Consider the following 23,974-nt stretch of genomic DNA (forward strand, 5'->3'; position numbering starts at 1 on the left):
AATTCAAAAAAGAAAAGTAATTATCCTAGCAATAAATTCGAAAGAGAAAAATAGTACTCCGTAACTAGATCTGTCACATAGGTCGCAATAATTCAGAAAAGAAATTAACCTTCTTTTGTGTGTATTATATGAGTACTGTCTCTGCATTGAATTGAATTATCCAATTATCCATCTCCACGGCGGATATGATTATAAAATTGAAATATCTTCGTCCCCACCACCACTCCCACTCAAAATCCACGCGATTCACACTTCCTATCTCCTAATCCCCTCTCTCTTCACAATTTATTCGATCTAGGATCACCCGAGGAATGGAGGATTGCTCGACGACTTTCACAGTGCCAGCGGCGGATCCAGCTCCGGAGGCGGAGGACAAGGAGTTGTCGTGCCCAATTTGTATGCAGATTATGCAGGACGTCTTCCTAACCTCGTGCGGCCATAGCTTCTGCTACATGTGCATCGTCACTCATCTCCACAACAAGAGCGATTGCCCCTGCTGCGCTCACTTTCTCACTCCCTCTCAGCTCTTCCCCAATTTTCTCCTCAACAAGGTTTCCTCGCTGCCTCTGCTGTGCGTGTGTGTGTGATTTCTTATCTTACATTTTCCTCATGTGGATTTTATTTCGTAATGTGTTATACATCCCTCAGTTTCATCCTCGACAAGGTTTCCTCGCTGCCTGTGTGTGTGATTTTTTTTATGTCTCATTTACCGATGTGTAGATTTTATTTCGTAATGTATTATAGATTTCCATTGTATGTGGTTTTTGATCTTCTGTTGGATTCTTTTTTCCTTCTCTTTTTTTGAAAAAGTTTGCTGGCGTGTGGTTTGTTTAGTGTGAAACTGAAGTTGCTAGTGTTTAGTGATTAGCACGGAAGAAGATAATATTAGGAGAAGACATAAATAGGAGAGGAATTGGCTTTTTTATAAATTCGCATCCCTCTTTAATAATTACAACTAGATTTACTTTTAAGATAAAGGAGACTCACAATGTTGAACATCTAAATAGCCAACAAAAAAGGAAATAACAAACATATCGTGCACAGTTTCATGCACCATTTGGCAAGCTGTTCAACTCGATTTAATTGTTTTGTTGTTGGGATGCTGAAGATGAAGCGATTGATACTACCATTGCACACTAACAAGTGCCTTTGATCCACTAGATTTGCTATAATATTGTGGAGTGTATATATCTAATGTAGCGGAGATGTGTGGCTTTGGGAGGGACAAAGAGGAGGTGGTGGTTGTTATTGGAGATGACATGAGATAGTCACAGGAGTGACAGGAGAGGCTGGATATGTCAATTTGGAAAAAGAATAAAAACTGATTGTGTTCATACTTGGTTAATGTGGGTGCTGTAAATGGTCATAGCTCTTATGCAACAGCTTAAAGGAGCAGTCGTATGTGTTGCCTTTTCTCCTTGATTTTACAGCTTTTCTGGTTACTTTACTGTATTTTTATGATTCGTTCCTACCTAGTTTGCATCTTGAAATAGTTCAATTGACAATGCAGCTTATTGTGATAAGGTTTCTATGTACCACATTTGTAGCTATTGAAGAAGACATCTACCCATCAACTATCAAAATTAGCATCTCCAGTAGAACAATTTCGTCATTCACTGGAACAGGTAATTATGATTTAGGTATTGCTTACATGGTTTGATGTTACGAGACAATAGGTTTTTAGTAAATCTTTATCAATGTGTTTTTTTTTCTTTGACATATCTGGATGTTATTAATCCCTCTTTAGCCTTTTTGACTCAGTCATTTTTTGCAGGTAGATTCTATGCACCTATATTAGATCCTGCACTGATTCATAATCAATTGGTTGAACCTATCCTGTAATGTTGCAAACCTTAATAATATAAGGATTTCAATATGTAAATTGGTGTGACCCTTAATTACTAATTTACTAACCACATATCGTGGTGAAGAACTTTTCATGTAAATGTTCTCCTGATATTAGGTTTGGACTTTTCTTTTCTTGCTGAGACTGCTTTAATGTTAAAACCATACATGGTGATATTGGCTGTGTTACCACTTGCCTCACTATAATTAGTATAATATCTCATCATTAATCTGATTCCCATGTATTCTACTTTAGTAATTTTACTCCGCTCATGCACCAGAGTCTAGCCGTCAATGCCAATTGCCAAGCATATTCTCTATCTGCTTTTCTTACAGAGGATTGATATGTTCTATTCGTAGACAGGGCTGTCAAGTTTCAGTGAAGGAGTTAGACTCTCTAGTGTCTCTGGTTACAGAGAAAAAGAGAAAATTGGAACAAGAAGAAGCAGAGAGAAACATGCAGATTCTGCTGGACTTCTTACACTGCTTAAGGAAGCAAAAAGTTAATGAACTCAACGAGGTTTGTCTAATATAGCATTAAATGAGAGAGAAACGGATTTACATCATTTATGTCAGAATGTTTGATTATAAAATAGTTATTTGTCATTTATACTTGACCATTCATTATGGGATACTCTGCTATTAACTTACTTTACCATAGAAGGACATATTACCTATGATGTTTCTTCTTATTCTTCATATTTGTAAGGTGCAAAGTGATCTGCAATACATCAAGGAAGACTTAAATTCTGTGGAAAGACATAGGATAGAGCTGTACCAAGCAAGAGAAAGGTGTTCAGTTAAACTGAAGATTCTCTCTAGTGATCCTCTTGGAATTAGATCCCGCACTTCCTCTAGGCCAATGGATAGAAACATGTCAGGCCCTGTGTCCAACTCTTACAACTTAAGAGGAATTACTTCTATGAACTTCCAGTTCACTAAAGACGAAGCGAAGGCTCAAGTTAATAATATCCCTCGAACCCAGAGCAAGGAAGCTGCTCCGAGCGAACCAACTTCACAACATATGAGCCAATCTGGTTTGGCAGTTATGCGGAAAAAGCGAGTCCATGCACAGGTTAGTCATCAGGCATGCTTGACTAGCTTTTATCTCGGCAAAATCTTCACGTAATTGCAGCGCCTGGATTAGCAAAAGTTTTAGCCTCTCCTTATTTTTAAATAGTCCTCCTTGTTTGATGATTTGATTACATCTGACCATGAAATCCTAGTAACTGGAATGCAGTTCTTTTTTTTTTTTTTCTTTTTTGTGAAATCAGTTTTGGAAATTTTCACATATTTTAGAAGTAATTAAGAACAAATAAGGTTTACTTTTAGTACTTGATTTTGAGATTCAATGGTTTTTGGAGTAATACCAAATATGAAATGACATACCTGTTACATCTAAGCTATATAGTACTCTCACTGAAATTTATGTCATCATTTAAAAGATAAAAAAAGTTCATAAAAACTTTGATTGAGTTTCAAAAAAGATTAACAAATCCATTTCTTAAATACTCTCACTGAAATTTATGTCATCCTGCAGTTTAACGAACTTCAGGAATTTTACTTACAAAAGAGACGTCAATTGGTCAACCAAATAGAGAAGCAAGGACATAAAGATAACACCATCATTAGAAGAGAAGGTTATAGTTCTGGTTTAGCAGATTTCCAGTCAGTTCTAAGTACGTTTACTCGGTTCAGGTAGGTTCATATGCATCAGTAACACTGTGGTTTACTCCCATTTACACATTGTCTAATCACATATTCTCATGAGCATTTGCAACCTTGTTTTGGAACAGTCGATTACGAGTAATTGCTGAACTTAGACACGGTGACCTATTCCACTCACCCAATATCGTTTCAAGGTAAGTGGAAGTCCGGAGGATAAGTTGCAATTTCATTTAGTAATCTCACAATGTCAAAATTGAAAATGGGAACTATCACAACCTACATTGCGAGAAGTCTGAATTGGAAAATGAGAACATAGGAAGGAAGGCCTGAAGTTCTTACAATTCATCCACTTGAATTAAAATCCGTTCAAAAAGAGAGATTGATGAGGGAGAAAACAGGGTATGGGTGCTTACTCATTGTGAGAGTAATACTTTGGAAACATATATCCAGATGACTATCACATATAAAGTGAAGAGTGATAATGAGGATAGATGATCGACAATAAGATTATGTTCTATTAATTATATACTTGGATAAGTAACTAGCTTTCCTCTCATGTCCCCACAAAATATTTAGCAACAGGATTCTTCTGAAATTATTTTGTTTGATGCAATCATGATACTACGTGGAAGCATTTTATAATGTTATATATGTCCCCCACAGTTATATTTTGTTAGTATTTTGATGTTAAGCATATAAATTTTTTATTTTTTCCTGTGCAGTATAGAGTTTGATCGGGACGATGAGCTGTTTGCTACTGCTGGAGTTTCACGGCGGATAAAAGTTTTTGATTTCTCATCAGTAGGCTTCTTTTCCCTCAGCTACTTCCTTTCCTAACTTTTGTAAAGCCACACTCTTTTTTTTGCGCCTTGCATCTGACAACATTATGTTTACAGGTTGTGAACGAACCTACAGATGTGCATTGCCCTGTTGTTGAGATGACTACTAGATCTAAGCTTAGCTGCTTGAGCTGGAACAAGTTCACGAAAAATCACATAGCTAGTAGTGATTATGAAGGCATAGTAACTGTCTGGGATGCTGGTACTCAACAAGTAGGATCTAGACTGCATCAAATGTCTCCTTATTTCTTTTAGTGTGCACACACTGAAATGGTTGCTTCTATTTTTGGACTCGTGCAGAGTATCATGGAATATGAGGAGCACGAGAAACGGGCATGGAGTGTTGACTTCTCCCCAACAGAGCCTTCAATGCTTGTTTCTGGTAGTGATGACTGCAAGGTGAACCTTTTAGTCCATCCCAAGTCCTTCAAGCCCGATATATTAAACTCGGCCTGCAGTATATGTTCGGTTCTTAGCTACAGGCGCTTATTGATAGTTTGTCTTCCATCAATGAAATTGCCTTTGTTCGACTAAATGTCTAAGCTCCATAATGACGACCCATCCAACTTTCAGGTCAAAATTTGGTGCACAAAGCAAGAAGGTAGCGTTCTCAACATCGATATGAAGACTAATATATGCTGTGTGAAGTACAATCCCGAGTCCAGCAAACATGTTGCGGTACATAATCTCTGCTATCCCTATTTCACGTATTCTTTTGAACTTGTTGCATTCGGTATGAAATACTGGAAGAATCACATTACTTCTTATAGATGAAGTATATCCTAGTCTACTACTGATTTGTGGATATAATAACGACTTTCTCAAAATACCTTTCAATAACAAAAAACAGTACATATAGCAGACTCAAGGAGAGTGCATTATCGACTTAACATTCAGCATGATATTTCGTTGATATTTACAGTTCTTCACCTTTTTGTATTTCTGAATTGCAACGTATTCTACAGGTTGGCTCTGCTGATCACCATATTCACTACTACGACTTGAGAAACCCCTGCCATCCAGTCTCTGTGTTCAGTGGTCATAATAAGGCGGTTTCATATGTGAAATTCCTCTCCAGCAACGAGCTTGCTTCTGCTTCAACAGATAGCACTCTCCGGCTATGGGACGTGAAGGACAATCTGCTCGTAAGTGACACAAATGCTTGTTAACATTCGCCTACATGTGACATGTTACATATATGTAGTTGTATTTTTAGGTCCGTACATTTAGAGGGCACACCAACGAGAAGAATTTCGTAGGCCTAACAGTCAACAATGATTTCCTAGCTTGTGGCAGTGAAACAAATGAAGTCTCTGTCTATCACAAGGTCAGTAGATATACAGTAGGCCTTACTGCTTTAGAATTTAAGGCTATTTCTTTTTCATCTGGTTTATCTTTTTAAGCCCGCCTCTTTCATCTCACCACGAGACGAATGAAACTCAGGCTATCACGAAACCCGTGACATGGCATAAATTTGGATCCCCGGATGTCGAGGACGTCGAGGAAGATGCGGGATCATACTTCATAAGCGCAGTATGCTGGAAAGTTGGAAGTCCCACCATATTAGCTGCCAACAGTAGAGGAACAATCAAGGTGTTGGCCCTCACTGCTTGAGATAAGGAAGCAAACAGTAACTCCGGAGTTTGGACTACGATTGTTCAAGTCGGATTCTCTATTGCAACATTGTGCAACGTCGAAATTCTTAATTATTTCACCATATCTCCGCCGATTTCCACAAGAATTTTTAAAATTGAAATCCATCAATCGTAAGAGATGTTGCACAATAATGTAATGGACGATTCGGCTTCTGATTATTTCACAGTGGGTTGCGTTACTGCATATTCATCGTGTATCCATAAAATCGCAACAGAGACAGTTTGATTTTGTTTGAATTTGTTCGTTGCAGATTACTATAATAAAAACAAAACCAATTCTTGCCATTGTGATTTTGTTTAGATACAGCCATGCAGCCTTTCATTAAATTAAAGCATGTAAATTACCATCACAATTAAGCTGCATTACATTCATCCAAAATTTCTTCAGACAGCCCACCGACAAATAGGAGAATACTTACAACGTTAGCATAGATTATAAAAATACAGTAGATACATAGATCACTCGGGACAAGCTCTCACATGTACACGATGATATTAGTATATTACACATTGAATGTTGTTGTATATGGTACGTGTCAACATCATCTAACCATTCCTGGGCTTGAACTGCTGATGGGACTCTTCCCAACTCTTGGCTGCAACAAGTTAAAAAAGAATTACTGAGTGAATCCATACTGTGGCAAACTTGCATCCAAGCTACTATGTGAATGAAACTGATAAACAAACTCGAATCTCAATAGTGAATTCAAGTAAGAAATGAGAATTTCACGACCACCATATTTTGTGTAGGTAGATGTTCCGAATATGGACCTGATCAGCTACAAAATGCTGGAGATATACTTACAGATAAACGTGTTGCAGAAGTATGTGTATCTTGATCGACTTTTTGAGCACTCGCTCTCCTGGGTCTACGAGACAATCTGTGGTATAACTCCTTCATATGATTATACGTGCTGCAGTAAAAACACGTGTGATTATCAATCTGAATATGAGAACAGTGCTTTCATGTGTTTTTTTATTAACTTAAAATGTTTAAAGAAATTGTAAAATTACCAACTAATACAAGCTCATTAGAATAAACCCTTTTTCCTTTTTGGAGGAGTGTATGTAATGAAAGAATTTATAGAACATGTGATTCTCATTACAGAGTATGTCATAACATTTTCCCCATTGAAACTAAGTTTCCCATTAAATATGCGTAATGTATCATATTGAGATGACAACATGGCCAAAATGTACGAAAAATACCTCAGCCGGTGTCTATTGCATGCCATGAAGAAAGCCACAAAACCGTTCAGGATACTTCGGAGAGCACGGAAAATCTGAAATAAAGGACGGAGATGAGTGAAGAAAATGTAAACATGTACACTCTAGCAACAAGGGTAGAATGATATAACCAAAGTACCTGAGAGAAAAGGTCGTTCCACAGAGAGCGCCAGATTGAAACCTCATACGAGCTCACTGTTGATTCGACATCCCTGGTAAAACTAACTAGGCTGCCAGCGAACAGCAATAAATCTCCAACCATTTCATAAACAAGTGTGCATAAGTATGCCACGAGGCTACAGAATCCTAGGACGAGTCGAATTGGAGCATAAAGGAACTCAAACAGTATCCAGAATATGGGACATATAACCGATATTGCTGCAATCAAACACAACATACATACAAAATTATTTAAGTCAAAACAGCTTAGAAATCCAAAGAAAAAAAAAAGAGAGAAATATGTAAGCTCACCAATATTCCATCCAAGAGACAAGATAAACCACAATGGCAGCACTAAAATCTCTATTAGGTCTCCTACCATTGCGAAACAAGACTCAGTCACCATCCACATGACTGAAAACAGATTCTCAGCAACTTCTCCGAACACACTCCAAAGAGGAAGTAAGAATTCCAGAAACTCAGCAAATGGTCCAGCCATTGGCTCTATAACTAATGTAAAAAATGAACGAATGGTTCTCGTTGCAGAAAGAAACCACTTAATCGCCTTTTGAAAATTATGAAGGAATAACATGGTCCCTAAATACTTGATTCTTGAAATCATTTCCAACGATTCTATCCAGTCGAACAGGGGCCCGAACAACCTAGATGCTGTGGCCTTAAGGAGTGGTACATTTTTATACAAGTCATAAAACCCAATGAGGACAGTGATGATCGATATAAGCACATAGCAAGCCCTGGCCAACGGACACATCCAGGGACGATAGAGATGGCAGAATACTGGATAGGATTGAAGGAAAATAACCCATGATGGAAGCCCAGCTTCAAGTAGAGTGAGTAACCGCAGATCAGACATAACTATGTACATTAATTTGTAAGGAAGGTCGCGATCATCAAACCGAAACAAAATCAGAACATCACGGTACATGGAACACTGGAGTGTGTCTTCACATTCGCTTGTATCTGGCGTGTGAGACAATATATCAACATTTTCCACGTCAGCTTCTTCAGAAGGTGAACCAAGATCGAAGTGTATAGGACTCGTAAGTTTCCGCCTTTTGTAAGGAAACCCATCAGGAGGAGGTGTGTGGAGTCTCTGAGTCAAGTTTTGCCCCATTACAGTATACATGCTGAAACTACTACTTGAAGAGCATGGGGATTCAGTTTTAACATTGGTGCAATCACCTGCAATATCTGCCTTCCTGTCACTCCTTGGGAAACTTTCTTGTGCGTCATGGAACACCTCCCCTGTGACAAGGTCAAATTCAGGAATAATCTGGAAATTATATTGGGCGACGGCACCAACATAAAGGCGGTACACTGTCGATAACAGAAAAATCACATGGACAGCAATCTAACTGAGGCTTTGCTTGCACAGGACATCTTAAACGGGGAAAAGTGATTGCTGGATTCTAACAACTGAGCTTCTATAATTGCTCAAAGTACATCCTATCAAACGCCACTCCTTCGACACAGTCCATTTTCAAGATTAATGAATAATTGATTTGAAGTATGAAAGGAGTAGTTCACATATGAAATTAATTACAAGGAGAATTAACTCCTACCCCCCAACCAACCAAAAGAAAAATGCACACACAAGTCACTGAAAATTGTCTTTGTTTAGGTTCTTGATCTTTGAGCAGTGATGATGTACATGTATCTCAGTGATGTTTCCTTTTACATGCTTATTGAAGAGCTTATATAGCGATGACAGGCATGAGGCAAAGAGATGACGAGTAAAATCAAGAATTTAGAGCAAATCTCTGGAAGGAGGTAAATCTATGACTACCTATTGTAGCATCCAAATGCTCTTCCAAAAGGATCCGTTCATCGAGGGTACCAGGGAACCATGAAGAAATCGAGTTAGCGGCTTGGGCTACGCTATCGAATTCCCACCTTCTCATGACTTTAGCCTCCATTGCAAGCGAGGTATCAGTCTTTCATGAAACACAAAGAAATGTATACTCAGAGTTACTGAATACATTTAAAAGTGCATCACTTGAAACCAAATTATTGAGATTGGCTACCTGAAGCTCATTCAAATAGTTAATACCACGTACATCCCTCCATGCAACTTCAAAGACAATGAAGCCATACAAGGTTCTATGCAACTTGCTGTTTGCAATCAAAGAATTCCTAAGCTTCTTGACAGGTAACAAAGCCCTCTTCCGGGACAAGGTCACTGCATCAATCAACGAGATCCACTGCTTGAAGTTCCTCAACTTACTTGTGTTTAGTGAGGGAGAAGTCTCTAATTCCGAAAGTTGTCTCAACAACTTCCTATCCTTCCCCCTCTTCGTGTTTGCAAAGGGAGACAACCTGGACTGCAACACAATGTCAAGAATGACTCAAGCAAATGGCTAAAATTGAAGTTACAAGAGATTGTGATTAATCAGAGAGGTTTCAGAAACCTTAGTGACCATCAACTGCCACAAATGTGTGGGTCGTGACACAAGATCCTTCAACCATGGCCGGTTATCCACCAAGATGTAGAACTTCCCACTGTCAGAGGCCATAAATAGGCTCAGATGTGAAAGATAGGACTGCAAATCCCTGCTCAAAATTACCAGAATAGATCAATTTCTGCAACTTGTAGAAATTTGATAAACTATTTTCACCCCCATCATCAAATCCCCATTCCCACCACTACTTACACTGATTGAACTAGTTTGAGAGAGATAATTTCAGTTCAATAAAAAAATCAGCAAACATAAAACCAGCTAAACAACTCTTAGAGAGAGAATTCAATTCAATAAAAAACTCAGCAAAAAGAGTTGGGTTGAACTTCTAAAACTGAGCACAACTTCTACAAACATGTACACTCATCTGATCCCGACACTTGAAAACAAAAAAGTACCCAATTTGTAAGCCTGTTAACGGGAACACGCAACGGCCATTGTCTCCATTCGCCATCTAAATCTTCCTTCTCTCTCAAAGACACAACTGTTCGGTGAAAATGACAACGCACTTGATCTCAATTCCAACACAGTAACAAAAATAAAATTCAAGCAAGAAAAGAGTAGCTCATGACAACAAATGTAAGGAATCAAAACCTGAGGAAGACAATGCAATTGGGAGCTGATCAAGCGAATTCCATAACAATTGCTGTCTAGAACAATCAAAACGGCAGGCGGCACTACAGAACTTCATTAAACAGAAAAAAAAAAGGCAAAAAAAGAAAGAAAATATAAAGCGCGGGAGGCAGTGGAACGGGGCTCTGATGTCGCAATCAATGGTTAGAGACAAGCGCATCGATAAATGAATCAGAAAATGCAGAGAATTAGTGACGCTAAGAAAGAGAGATTGCTAGTTGATAGGGAATTATTGCTATCGAATTTGGGATTTTTGGGAATTAAGGTTTTTGGTTTTTGGTCAGGGTTTGGCCATGTTGTTGTGTACTGTGCAAAGGGTATCTTCGGTATTTCATATCCTGTAGCTTCCCGCCAGCAAGGAATTTGGGATATTCTCTCTTCGGATACCAATCCTGCTATTATCTCTTTCATGTGATTTTACCGAGTTAGTACTAAAACTACTTTTATACTTTTGGTTAGTTAAGTAATAAAAATTAGAGAAACAATAAAATATGATAGATAATTAGAGCATGCAGAAACGAGAGAGAATCAAATTTTTTGCAAAAGAATAAATGAGTCAAATGCCTTGTTGGTAGCAACAAAATATAGCAGTAGTTGTATAAATTAATTTACAAAAATATTCAAAAGCGAATAGTTACATGGTTATGTCAATATGTGTTCTACATAATTTATGAATTCGCGCACAATTATCTGAAATTCAAATATAAAATCTCGATTGCATATGTGACTACCACTTCATTAATTTAAGAATCCCCTAACATTTTAGGATGGAGCATACATAAAAACACCCTTAATGCACGTTTGAAAGAAAAATTTCCTTCACGTTAGAAATCATTGTAAATCCTTAGATTATGAACATCTACATGGGAGTGGTCTTTTTTTCTATTTCATCATCTCTTACATAAATTGATCCTACTTCATATACTTCAATTTCATGGGAGTTTTTTTTTTTTTTTTCTTTTCTAATTCATCATCTTTTACCATAAATTGATCATGTTTGATACACTACGATTTAATAGGAGTGAGTTTTTTTTTTTATATATTAAATTCATCATCTTTTACGTAAAATTGATCATAATTGATACTACACGTTATCATCGTACATGGGTTATTTTATTCCACATAAATATATACAAATTCAACACACAATTTACACCCAACCCTATTTGAATACCAAGCCTAAACAATGTCAATTGAAACAAAACCAAGATACAAATAATTTCCTCAAAAATGCTTTCTTTAGTAAAATTGTAAGTAGTGATGAATTAGGCATTGGTCAGATTCGAGGTTGTAATTTTGCCTCATCTTCTTCAACTCCACCGACTATACTTAAGCTAAGTTAGATACTTGGCTATGACATTGTTTTGGTTCATCCACCACTTTTGCTGCTCACACACCAAAAATTGCTCCATCGCATCATGACCTAAACATGGTGTTTGATCTTCAAATTGAATTGGAATTGTAGGCAATGTAACCGCACGTTGAAGGCTTTGTGCTTCCATTGGATCATCCACTAGGAATGGATTGTAGTAGTTGTTTGGTGGCATTGTGTAGCTTTGTAGTAGGCACGGTTGAGCTGCCGGTTCCCGTTCCAGTTCCAGTTCCGGTTCTGGTTCGAATAAAATAAGCTCCCAATTGTCCGAAAAGTTGCCTGTCTTGTCGGACATTGGTAGTAATGACGGCGATGATGCTAATGTCTTTGCCATCACGACTTCCCAATTGTTGGATAAATCGTGATGCAATTGTTGTTGATCGCCAAGGTCTGAGTCATCCCACAACGAGATGAGGTCGACCATGGAGTAGGAGACGGGGAGGGACCTGACCGAGCCCGTCTCACTCAGCATGAATGCCTCGTCTCGTTGTGGCGTGGCATTTATTAGCTCTTGTAGAGAGGCGCACGATGCTCCCATCTCGGATAACGATCTCTCCCCCTCTCTTGCTTTCTCACAAATAGATTGTTCATTCAAGAATTCTTGCAAAGCCTTAATTTGATCTTCCGAGATTGATTGAACGCTTGGGTACTCGAAATCGCGCCCAATTCCTATGCTTTTGCACAAATTGTAGAAGTTGTTTAGCTCTTTGAATTGCTTTGCAGCTTTGGCGCAAGCGTGGTATGCATTCACACAGTTATGGATTTGTAAGTGGAAGAAGCCTTCTAGAATGAGTGAGAGCCCCTCAGAGATGTCTTTGTAGAGATCGAAGCTCTCTAAAACGACGTCGTATAAGCACATTTGGACCAACCGGTTGACCCGGGCCTCGCCCGTCGGGCGGGTGGCGATGGCCCGGTCGAGCAACCGCTGCCAGTACGCGATCCGGTCGAGTATCATAGCCGGTTTCATAGCTAAAACCGGCTCGCTAGGCCGCCTACCGTTGTGGGCGTGGAGTTTGGCCGTGAGGAAGCAGTCGAGGCGCTCGTCTAGGTAGAGGGCGAAGGTCCGGACGAAGGACGTGAAGTCCCAGCGGCTGGTGTAGCTCGACTCGTCTCGGAAGGAGGCGAGGTTGAGGATCTTGGCGTGGAAGACCTCGTGGGGGAAGTAGGGGTCGCCGTCCTGGAAGATGCGGAGGACGAGCATCAACGACTTGAGGGCCACCATCCAGTTCCGCGTGCGGCCTATGCGCTTGGCGATGGCACGGACACAGGCCGCGGTGTGGAACTTGTTGGAGGAGAGGAGGAGGAGGACCTCGTGGACGACCCTGTTGTCCACGGGGTCGTCATCGTGGGTGGTGGCCTTGAGCACAGCAACTTCAAGGGAGGGGGAGGTAGTGTTTGAGACCAAAGCAAGGCTAATGCTGGTTTGGTCCTTCACTGCTCCAATTGCTCTTTGAAGCGTGCTTGGCATTGTTGATGATGAGAATTTCAATATCTCATCCTCAGCAATCACCACTCTCTGATTTTCTTCAATATTCACAACAATATTGAAGCGTGACTATTTTTGGTGTTCTTGAAGTTTTTTTCCCCATTTTGGGGATGTGGTGGGATGGATGGTAATGCAGAAAGAGAGAGAACTATGTGATCAAGATTTTGTCATAGTTGAGGTCTTGAGAAATGATGATATTTTTCCTAAAAGGTCTCTCCATCAAATATTTTTCTTAGCATAAAAATTTGACTACCTATATTATCTTTACCAAAATGCTGCTAGTATTAGACTTTGGATTTTACTACTGTTGCGATTTCATAGGCAGCTACTGACCTGGTCCATTGCTTGGGGTATTGAACATTTTGTGCAATCGGATATGATATAAAGTAAAGGGAATCCGAATTTTATGTTTTTCAAAAGTCAAACCATTTATATTGCAATTAATTTCTGTAAATTAGCCCAATCAGAAGGCCCAGCCATATAGCCTGACTAGGCCCGTTGATAGGTTATGCTATAAGCTTAATTATTTCAAGTTTACTATTTTTAATTAGGGTAAACTGCCTCTAAAATCGTCAACTTTCACAAAAGGCTGGTATTTCCCGTGAACTTTAAAAGTTGCACGAAAAATCGCAAACTTTGCCGGGTTGTGCAAATTTCCCGAGTGACCCGACCCTGAAATTTTCCGGTATTAACTTATCTTATGTGGCAGCCGGAAGCATGACTACGCAGCTGGAACACAAAACGACGTCGTTTTGTGTTATTCTAAAAAAAAATTATTAAAAAAACTCATATTATTTCAATTTTTAATTAAATTTCGAATTATTAAAAAAGCTCAATATTTATATATGGAAAATTTCTGGAAAACTCATATTAAAAAAACTCAATTTCTGGGAAAATTTGTATCTTCACCTAAACACCAAAATCGCGCTGAGATTTCTGGGAAAATCACCACCGCAAGACATCGTCCCTGCACAAATTCACATTCCAACTTTGAATTCATGTTCTGTAAAACAAGTGTTCTGTTTTTGCGAATTCATGAATATATAGGCCAAAAACAAGTGTACAGTTTTTGCGAATTCATGTTCTGTAAAAACCATTAAATTCAAATCTTTTCACACTAACCAACTTTGAAAAACAAATTAATCATCAGCACTATCTAACCTTTCAAATAATTGAAGTGATAGCATTACGAAAAACAAAGATACTAAGCTTTTCCCTAAGAAATAGTAAAATGACGTCGAACAGCAAAAACCATTGAGCACTGCTACATCGAACAGCAAAAATCATTAAGGATTGGGACAACTAACATAATTTAATGAAACCAAAATTCTTCCTACACAAAATCAACAAAAAATTGAGCAGCGGAGGTTACGGAATGCAGAACTTACGAAGTCGTCGGCGCCATCCGCCGTCGCCGTCGCCGTCGCAGTCGTTGTCGTTGTCGGGGAAGAGCTCGCGTCGGCGCTATGTGAAGAAGAAACCGTAAGAAACCCTATTTGGCAGAATCAAATTTTTGTTATCGGGAAGAGTTTGGGGATTTTGCTATTTAAAATATGATTTCAAATTTATAAAATTTAAATTCCATGTCATTGCACACATCAGCGTCCACATCATTATCCACGTCAGACAATTACACACGTCACCATTCTACATAGCCGGAATACCCGACTCGGGAAATTTGCACACGGGAGCAAAGTTTGCGATTTTTCGTGCAACTTTTAAAGTTCACGGGAAATACCAGCCTTTTGTGAAAGTTGACGATTTTAGAGGCAGTTTACCCTTTTAATTATTCTACGTACAATGATATGAGTACTTGAGGTCCAAGTCCATTTAGTTGATCACAAAAGTTCTCACATCCTTCTCCTCCCAACAATCAATATCGAAAAATCAAAGTTAATTTATGATAATAAAAAAGGTTACTTGCCTATAAGTTTTAAACTTCTCGCTAAATTCTATATACCATCCTCTATAAATTATCAAATTATTAATTTATTCTTATTTTGCAACCAATTTTTTAATTAATTCTAATTTTTTTGGCAACCAATCAAAATTTCGACACTAACATAATTTAATGACTTATTTATATGGCATTGTCGAACGTCAACCAAAACAACGACACGTTTTAGGCGGCGTAACAACATCGTATTATACGAAATTAAATAATGTTATTTGTTGAATTGTGAATTATATCTAGCATATTAGTGTCAAGATTTTAATTGGTTGCCAAAATCAGAACAAATTAATAATTTGATAAGTTATAGGCAGATTTTAAAGTTGGTATGCAAAATCAGTATTTAGGGCAAGTTTAGGAATTTAGTCGCAAATATCCCTAATAAGAAAACTGTCATTAATAGTGATGTGATCATTAGTATCCGGAAAAGCCAAAACAAAATTTACTACTACTATTGTTCTCATTATTTTGAATTTAAGCAGCCCCAACGGTAAATAAAAGAAGAGTGGAATGCAAAACAAATTCACAGATTCGGCATAAATTCAAAAGGCAGAGCCTTTCGTCCCATGTTATGAGGAAACCGAAACACACACATTGATATTAGCTTCGCCTCCTCCGACTGTGTGTGTGTGTGTGTGTACAATCTTTGTTATATTCCCATTCTCCACTTTACTAGTGTTTGTGAGTGGCAGCATATTTGTTCTCTCCTTTTATATATTCTTCCCGGCTGCACTTTTTCCAACTTTTCTATCTCTTGTCTCTCTGCCGCTTTACTTTTCTCCTTCCTTATTCCTTACTCTCTCTCTCAAGCTCAGAAACACGCAGTAATGGGTGACATTCTACACCCTCCCATGGAGCAGCTCCAAGACCTCGAATACTGCATTGATTCCAATCCTCCATGGCGTATGCTTCCACTCTCCTTTCCTCTCTTTTTTCACACACTACACACACTTACTTATTGTGGTTTCACTGATGTCTGTTTGTTTTCTATATGTTTTTTTTTCTTGTATTTAACGTTAGCATATTCCACATATCTGTGAAGTGAGGGGTGGGGTGTAGGGGGCTTTCAATTTCAATCAAGAAACGATTTTTATATCACGTCACACATTCAGATCAATGGAATTATAAACCTTTTTCTGTGCATTATTTGGCTGACTTTAAAATGACATTTCTTGAAATTCTTGTTATAAGTGTGTCTCATAATTTAATCAAGACACGATTTTTATATCACTCCAGATCCTCTGTTCCTCTTCATAATTATAGATGTGTAGAAATATTGGAGTTTTGTGGGGCTTTGCCACATTTAAGGTGGGAAGCTATGTTGTTGGGATTAATGAGTTTTTGGTACATGACTATTTGGTTGGTTTTCAGAACTGTAAATAGGTTTGTTGCGAGTCGTGAATCAATGGTTATGGTCCCCCCACCTACAATTCAATTTTTATGGGATTTTTTTTCTTGTTCATTAAAAAATTGTGTAACAAAAATGTTCATTACTAATTGTTTGTGCTGGAATCATGATTGCATTGTGCTTAAAGTAATCAAAATTCAAAATTTGAAGAGTGAATCAGATTTTCTGGATTTTTGTGTCTTTTCCCCCTTCCTTTTTTATATGGTCTCTGTGTGGACTTTATTGTTTAATGTAGTACTACTTGGTTTGGTGAGAATTCAATTTTTCATACAAATTTGGAAGCTGAAAAATCTGCTTTTTTATGCTCATTTAGTGATGCAGCAGTGCTGTGTAAGGTGATAACATGCTCTATTTAATGTTTAAAACAGTGCAAACATAAATTTTTTTAAAATTATGAGTAATTATAGGATAATGAAGGCCATGATTTTCATCCATGTTTGAACTTAATTCCAATTTTTGCTACTATAGTGATGTAGACTTTCCTTTTAAAGTAAAAAACGCGCATTATCCGGTAAGAGGCGAAGGGTTCAATGGGGAAATCCTGTTGATACATGATGTGCAGGCATGAAAGCAGCAGAATTTGATTTTTCTTACTATTTTGTGTCTTAATTCTCTGATGTTTATTCTTCTATCTGCAGCTGAAACCGTTTTGTTAGCATTTCAGAATTACATCTTAGTACTTGGTACAAGTGTGATGATCCCGACAATGCTTGTTCCTATGATGGGAGGAAGCGATGTAAGACACTGCTCTTTCTTGTTTATCTGCATTGTCTAATTATCAAGCTGCAAACCATAGGACTTATTTCGCTTGCTTATCATAAGAAATTTAAGCAGCTGCTTCAAACACAGTATCATGAAGTAGTGCTACTTGTGTTTCTTCATTGAAATTTCAGACAAACCATCAATTCTAGCATTTTTTCAAGGCATTTGAGATGCATCTTTCCATGTATAATGTGGATACGACCTGAACCTTCAGTTCGTTTTCTTGTTTATCTTCATTTCCTAATTATAAAGCTGCAAATCTTGATTCATACATCTGTTGCGGTTTCAAGATTTTTGTGTTCTTTATTCATGTTTTGCCTTTCATAGTAAACCAATTCATTTCAAGACGAACCTTAGGAATCCGCTTCCAAACCCCCTGTCTTGCCATCAAGAGGTCTTATTTCGCTTGCTTATCATAAGATATTCAAGCAGTCAAAGCATTGTCTAATTTTGAAGCTGCATATCGTCATGCATATTCTTCAATCACATTTGTCTTTTATGGTAAACCAATTCTTTCCGAGTCGAAGCATAGGAGTCCTCCTCGAAACCCCCTTTCTGTCATTAGAAAGGACTTATTTCACTTGCTTATCATAAGAAATTCGTGTGTTTCAACACTGTAATTTCAGATACACCATGAATTCTAGCATTCTGTAAGGCTTGTGACAAGTGACAACTCATCTATGTATAATGTGAACTATATAAATTCAGTTTTCAGTTTGTTTTCTTGTTTTCTGATCAATGCAGGGAGATAAGGCGAAAGTTATTCAGACATTGTTGTTCGTTGGTGGCCTCAACACGCTCTTTCAGACACTCTTCGGAACCAGGTTACCTGCTGTGGTCGGGGGCTCATTCGCGTATGTTGTTCCCATAGCATACATCATCAATGACTCATCGCTGCTAAGAATTCAGGATCCTCACGTGGTGAGTACCCATTGATCTCAATAAACATGATGAGAGACGAAAAGAGGGGAGCTTACGCCTTTTTCTCTTTCTGTTTTGCAGAGATTTACGCACTCTATGAGAGCTATCCAAGGAGCCCTAATTGTTGCTGCTAGTATACAAATAATTCTAGGCTACAGCCAAGTTTGGGGCCTATTTTCGCGGTATAGTTTTGTTTCTACTCTCGATTTCACCAATTAGGCCAACAGAAGTTCCATTTTTGACATGTTCTTGAATCATTTTCTGTTTCTTGACAGCTTCTTTAGTCCCCTCGGAATGGCACCTGTCGTTGGATTAGTTGGTTTAGGGCTGTTTCAACGAGGATTCCCCTCCGTAAGTGCATACACTTGCTAGTTTCTTGCAATGATCTCGTACACTCTTTGACTATATGTTCACTAATCTGTCAGATGCTGTGCAGCTAGGAAACTGTGTGGAGATTGGTTTGCCGATGCTTATTTTGGTCATCGGCTTGTCTCAAGTGAGTAAATCATGCAAGAAAGCGCGTTCTTGATCACGACATTCCTGCAAGTAACACACTGTTTGTTCCCTTCCCCAACTGCAGTATCTTAAGCACATCAAACCAATGAGGGACTTCCCCATCTTCGAACGGTTCCCTGTGTTGATCTCTGTCGCCATTATCTGGATATACTCCGTTGTGCTGACAGCTAGTGGCGCTTACCGGGGCAGACCAAACACTACTCAGATCAACTGTCGGACGGACAGAGCCCATCTCATATCTACAGCACCGTGGTTCGTGTTGCCTACGTCACTCCTCACACAAAAAAGTCACGAATTTTAGGGCTAATCGATGAGTTTTTTTCTGATGTCAAGGTTCATGTTCCCTTATCCTCTCCAATGGGGCGCGCCTACGTTTGCTGCTGGCCACTGCTTTGCGATGATGTCAGCTGTGCTCGTCTCAATGGTTGAGGTACATGCAACACGAACGCTCTCTTTAGTAACTTGATGACGCTACAATGGAGTTTGTTTGTGTGTTTGTTTTCAAGTGTCTGATCAAAGGTTTCATTGGTTGATTGCTGCAGTCGACCGGAGCATACAAGGCAGCGTCTCGTCTGGCTATAGCCACTCCGCCTCCAGCATATGTGCTCAGCCGGGGCATTGGTTGGCAGGTGGAGCCATGGATTCTGTTAGCATTATCACTATGTGATGTGGTCCATTTTCCTTTTTTTCATCGCGTAATGTGACTCGTTTTTCTCTTTTCACGTGCAGGGAATAGGTGTCCTACTAGACGGCCTCTTTGGCACGGGGACTGGCTCCACTGTATCCGTGTATGTATCAACTACAAATTGTTTGCTTAGTTGTCTGACTGCTAAAATTTTGACGTTTCTGAACATGGTGGCGCGTTTCTAGGGAGAACGTCGGGCTGCTTGGGCTTACTCGGGTCGGAAGCAGGAGAGTGGTCCAGATCTCGGCTGGTTTCATGATATTCTTTTCCATCTTAGGTCAATCTCATTCTCAGCTCTCTGTAGTCGATGCAAATATCCGATTTTTCTTGTTTGCGTTTCAACTGAAATTCCAAAAATGATCACGGTGCAGGGAAATTCGGAGCTGTTTTTGCTTCAATCCCCTTTCCGATATACGCTGCATTGTACTGTGTCCTATTCGGCCTCGTAGGTACGATAGTTCGTCACCAAATAATTGAAAGAAATTTCATCCTCGAAATTTACGTTGTAACCATATTTCCCTCCAAATTTTCAGGTTCAGTTGGCTTATCATTTCTGCAGTTCACTAATATGAATTCCATGAGGAGTCTTTTTATAACTGGCATATCACTCTTCCTTGGGATCTCCATACCCCAATTTTTCGACGGATACTGGACCCCGCATCGCCGTGGCCTAGTCCAGACAAATGCAGGATGGGTAAGCCCAGCCGGCCTTTATGAAATAAAATACGAGATTGAACAATAAATTTGATAAGTCTTAATTTTCATCTCTTTCAGTTCAACGCGTTCTTGAACACGGTGTTCATGTCCCCGCCCATGGTGGGGCTGATCATCGCGGTATTCCTCGACAACACGATCGAGGTGGATAAGTCGAAGAAGGACCGGGGGATGCCGTGGTGGGCCAAGTTCCGGACCTTCCGAGGCGATAGTCGCAACGAAGAGTTCTATACGCTGCCGTTTAATCTCAATAGATTCTTCCCTCCTACATAGTAGCAGTAGTAGTTGAAGAGTTGTAGTACATTCGGTTAGATTGAGAATGAGATTGAGATTGAGATTGAGAGACTTAGTGAAGGCTAATCTTGTTTCTCTATGATTCAATTTTTTTGGGGCCAAAGGGTTGCTGATGAGGGCATCAAAGTCTAGCGATGAATAAGTAATTAGATGTGCATTCTGCTTGTATTAGTACATTTATTTAAGCTTGTATTAGTAGTACATTTAATTAAATTTAACTTGTAATATTGTATTACAAGTAGCACTAAGTGTCGTTTAATCTCAACACCATTCTTCCGACCTGTAATTGTAACATTTCTAACACGAATTATCTTTGACCATGGGTTTATTGAATTGGTCATTTTGACGGCCAGAATACTATCACTAGACCCTCGATTTAATGCAGAATTTATAAAGTAAGAGAGACGTAGAGGAAAAAATAATTAAAGTATTGTTAATAGATAATGGGTCACACCTCATTAAAGAGAAAATAGTTTTCAAAATTAAAAAATACATATTCTTGTGGGACGAACTAAAAAAAAAGTATATATTCTTGTAGAACACATGTAGTATATGTTATGAAATAATATATTACAACAAAGTAAATGATAAAATATAATTAGAATTTATTCGATGATAAATATAATAAAATATTTATATATAAAATATTAAATAATTAGTTAAATATATAATTAAACATGGATTATTGTCTAGTAGTACTATAAAAAATTAAATGTTTTATACTATAAAAACATATTTCAAGTTAATACTGTTTCATACAATTGTTATTGTCTAATGTGTTTTATACCTTGTTTGAGCCAAGAGATCAAATTTCATTACACACAAATTAAATAGTTTTTTGAAAAATATTGTAAAAGTTAGAAAATCGGTCAACAATTCGCAGTCGAACAGTGACTATTTTTTCTATTGATTTTACCTGACTTAAATACTGATTCACGACGGAATCGACTTTCACGCCCTACTTTAGACGTCACCACGGTTCATGAACCGCCGGTTCCCGGTTCGGAACCGCCGGTTCCGGTTCAAAAAAATATGGAACCTGAACCGGCCCGCCTAGGGTCAGGCGGTTCCGGTTCAGTCACGGTTCCAAGCCGGTTCAAAACCGGCGGTTTCCAGACGGTTCCGGGCCGGTTCCGGTTCGGACCGCCGGTTCAATGCCGAATTTTTTTATTTTTAATTTTTAAATTTTTTTCTGGTATAGTACTAATTGTAGAGTTGTAGGTGTAGTTGTAGTCTTGTACTATCGAATAAATAAATAAAACGAGAATGACAATTGACAAATGTAGTAGAAGTCGACATTGGAGTTGGAACAATTGGAATTTTATTGAAACAATCATACAATCATACAAATTTGAACGATATGTGAATGTCGATATTACAAATACAAATGTTGAAAATTGAAATTACAAAAGAATCAAAAGACTTAAATAAAAAAAGTTGAAGTAAAAAACAATAAATTATAAATGTAAATAGATAGTATATATATATACTCTTAGTCGGCATGCCTACGCCTGCATGCCTATACCCTAAACCCTGAAAAGCTACCGGAACCGCCGGTTTCCGGCGAACCGGCGGTTACGGTTCTTGATTTTTCGTGAACCTGAACCGGCCCGCCTAAACCGCCGACTCCTATCCGGTTCCGAACCGCCACCGCGGTTCCGGTTCACGGTTCCGAACCGCCGGTGACGGTTCCGGGCCGGTTCGGTTTGGTGACGTCTACCCTACTTTAAGACACTACACTTGACCCTAATATGTCAATAGTGATAATTTGTCATTTTTAATTTCAATTTCACCCTTGCGAGTAGGTCTGTCAAAATGGATATCAGATATTGGATACCCGATATCCAAACCCGAAAAACACTGGATAATTGGATACCCGATACCCAATTTTTTGGGTTTCGGATCGGAATTCGGTAGTGAAATTTTTGGATTATCGGGTATCAGATAACCCGATACCCGATCGGGTATACCCGAATTACCCGATTTTTTAATTTAATAAATTAAATGTAATTTTGAAAGTCACATTTAGTGTTGGTGTTAAGAGGTATTTTTGTATTGTTTTTATTGGATTATTTAATGTTTGAAGATAATCTTTGATTCTATATGTGTTTAGTTCATCTTTGTGTATATGTAAATTCATACTATAAGAAATTAATGACACTATAAGGCAACCAAGATTAAGAAGCCTTCTTGTTACAGAATTTGCATACCTATGTTCTAGCTTGAACTCTTGTCAACACACGATTTTTCTAGATTTAAGACTAAATAAAGAGCATGAATCAAACTTGTTGTATTCCAAAATAATAGTATTAACATACATGTAGAAACAATTTCAAATATTTTGTGAAATGAACGCATCTGTACTCATATTTCATTCATCATCCAGTTTGCTTCATTCACTACCAGTGGCTAAAATTTGCATGAAATAATATGCACAGTTTCACCAATGTAGTATACTACAAGTTTGTAGTTAATTTTTTTTAAAAAAAAATCAAAATCGGGACTGGATACCCGATTTTTCGGGACTGGATACCCGAGTCGGGTATTCGGGTATCCGAAATCAGTTTCAGATCGGGTATCGGGTATCAATTTTTGGGAAATTCGGGATCGGGTACCCGAAATTTTCGGATCAGATATCCGCGGGTACCCGATTTGACGGGCCCTATTTGCGAGTTTCAAATTGCAAACTATGAAAAATCTTGGTAACATGCTGGAGCAAGTTCAGTGCCGTAATTAGAGTCAGATGACATTATTTTCAAATGCATTGATTTCAAATGTGACGTCAAAAGATAACAAACATGAGAAGAACATATGGTAATATGCATTGTGCCCGATATGACTTTATTTGGATGTGTACCACATTAGATATAACTCTCTTTATCGATGTAGGTCATGCAAAGAGCACATGCGTTTCTCAATCTTATTGATTAAGTTGAGTAATTTACAAGTCAACGAACATGGATGAAGTATATACATATATTAAGTAGTGTGTGTCTATATACAACTATATCACAATTCACATGAACATCATTAGCCATAATTTTAAATACAGTCTCGTCTCGTGCATGCAAATCTTAACAATTTATAATGATATTCATATATAATTAGTCGAAAGTAAATCACATAGCATAGTCCAACTCTAGGAGTGAGATTGTATAAGACTAGCTAGAGAGTGATATAGTAATTAATAAAATATTTATCCTAATGTTACTAATTTAATTTATAAGTAATTAGGAACTTTATGATCAGTCATAGCAGAATTGTACTAGTATTAAATTAAAGTGGAAAAAATTCTTTTAGTTCTTAAGTACTTTATAAATAATACTAATGTGATTTAGTATCTTTTTAAAGAAAGTAATGTA

At 38.2% G+C, this 23,974-nt stretch overlaps 4 protein-coding genes and 1 long non-coding RNA gene across 6 annotated transcripts; 2 read left to right on the top strand and 3 right to left on the bottom strand.

Moving 5' to 3' along the window:
* Positions 1-221: 221 nt before the first annotated feature.
* Positions 222-6,204, top strand: LOC125194108 (E3 ubiquitin-protein ligase COP1-like). The gene is made up of 13 exons (XM_048092150.1): positions 222-551; positions 1,548-1,625; positions 2,210-2,365; positions 2,555-2,920; positions 3,386-3,543; positions 3,642-3,707; positions 4,236-4,314; positions 4,410-4,565; positions 4,653-4,751; positions 4,926-5,030; positions 5,318-5,497; positions 5,569-5,679; positions 5,796-6,204. The coding sequence occupies exons 1-13, from the start codon at positions 312-314 to the stop codon at positions 5,964-5,966; spliced, it is 1,965 nt and encodes a 654-aa protein (XP_047948107.1). The 5' UTR covers positions 222-311; the 3' UTR covers positions 5,967-6,204.
* A 144-nt stretch (positions 6,205-6,348) lies between these two features.
* On the bottom strand, positions 6,349-10,764 carry LOC125194107. Of its 2 annotated transcripts, none has more exons than XM_048092149.1 (10): positions 10,465-10,764; positions 10,269-10,354; positions 9,823-9,913; positions 9,439-9,735; positions 9,201-9,348; positions 7,706-8,659; positions 7,374-7,612; positions 7,217-7,290; positions 6,813-6,921; positions 6,349-6,603 (listed from the first exon to the last, which is right to left on the bottom strand). In XM_048092149.1, exons 2-10 carry the CDS (start codon positions 10,322-10,324, stop codon positions 6,550-6,552), a joined length of 2,022 nt encoding a protein of 673 aa, XP_047948106.1. In that variant the 5' UTR covers positions 10,325-10,354; positions 10,465-10,764; the 3' UTR covers positions 6,349-6,549. The 2 variants fall into 2 exon arrangements, with proteins under 2 accessions (XP_047948106.1, XP_047948105.1); XM_048092148.1 differs by having other exon boundaries at positions 9,823-9,964.
* Positions 10,765-11,630: 866 nt separating this feature from the next.
* LOC125191937 (clathrin coat assembly protein AP180-like) lies at positions 11,631-13,381 on the bottom strand. The gene has a single exon (XM_048089374.1). It carries the CDS (start codon positions 13,341-13,343, stop codon positions 11,838-11,840), a length of 1,506 nt encoding a protein of 501 aa, XP_047945331.1. The 5' UTR covers positions 13,344-13,381; the 3' UTR covers positions 11,631-11,837.
* Positions 13,382-14,183: 802 nt separating this feature from the next.
* Positions 14,184-14,829, bottom strand: LOC125192960. Its single transcript, XR_007171498.1, has 2 exons — positions 14,750-14,829; positions 14,184-14,328 (listed from the first exon to the last, which is right to left on the bottom strand). It is a non-coding gene; the product is annotated as an uncharacterized LOC125192960 (long non-coding RNA).
* A 1,037-nt stretch (positions 14,830-15,866) lies between these two features.
* LOC125192784 (nucleobase-ascorbate transporter 1) lies at positions 15,867-20,815 on the top strand. The gene is made up of 14 exons (XM_048090436.1): positions 15,867-16,215; positions 17,359-17,456; positions 18,227-18,403; positions 18,485-18,585; positions 18,679-18,754; positions 18,840-18,899; positions 18,984-19,171; positions 19,253-19,349; positions 19,462-19,548; positions 19,649-19,707; positions 19,790-19,881; positions 19,976-20,053; positions 20,138-20,298; positions 20,379-20,815. Exons 1-14 carry the CDS (start codon positions 16,140-16,142, stop codon positions 20,589-20,591), a joined length of 1,563 nt encoding a protein of 520 aa, XP_047946393.1. The 5' UTR covers positions 15,867-16,139; the 3' UTR covers positions 20,592-20,815.
* The last annotated feature ends 3,159 nt before the right edge of the window (positions 20,816-23,974 follow it).

This window comes from Salvia hispanica, chromosome 6 (genome assembly GCF_023119035.1).
Source record: "Salvia hispanica cultivar TCC Black 2014 chromosome 6, UniMelb_Shisp_WGS_1.0, whole genome shotgun sequence".
Lineage (NCBI taxonomy): Eukaryota > Viridiplantae > Streptophyta > Magnoliopsida > Lamiales > Lamiaceae > Salvia > Salvia hispanica.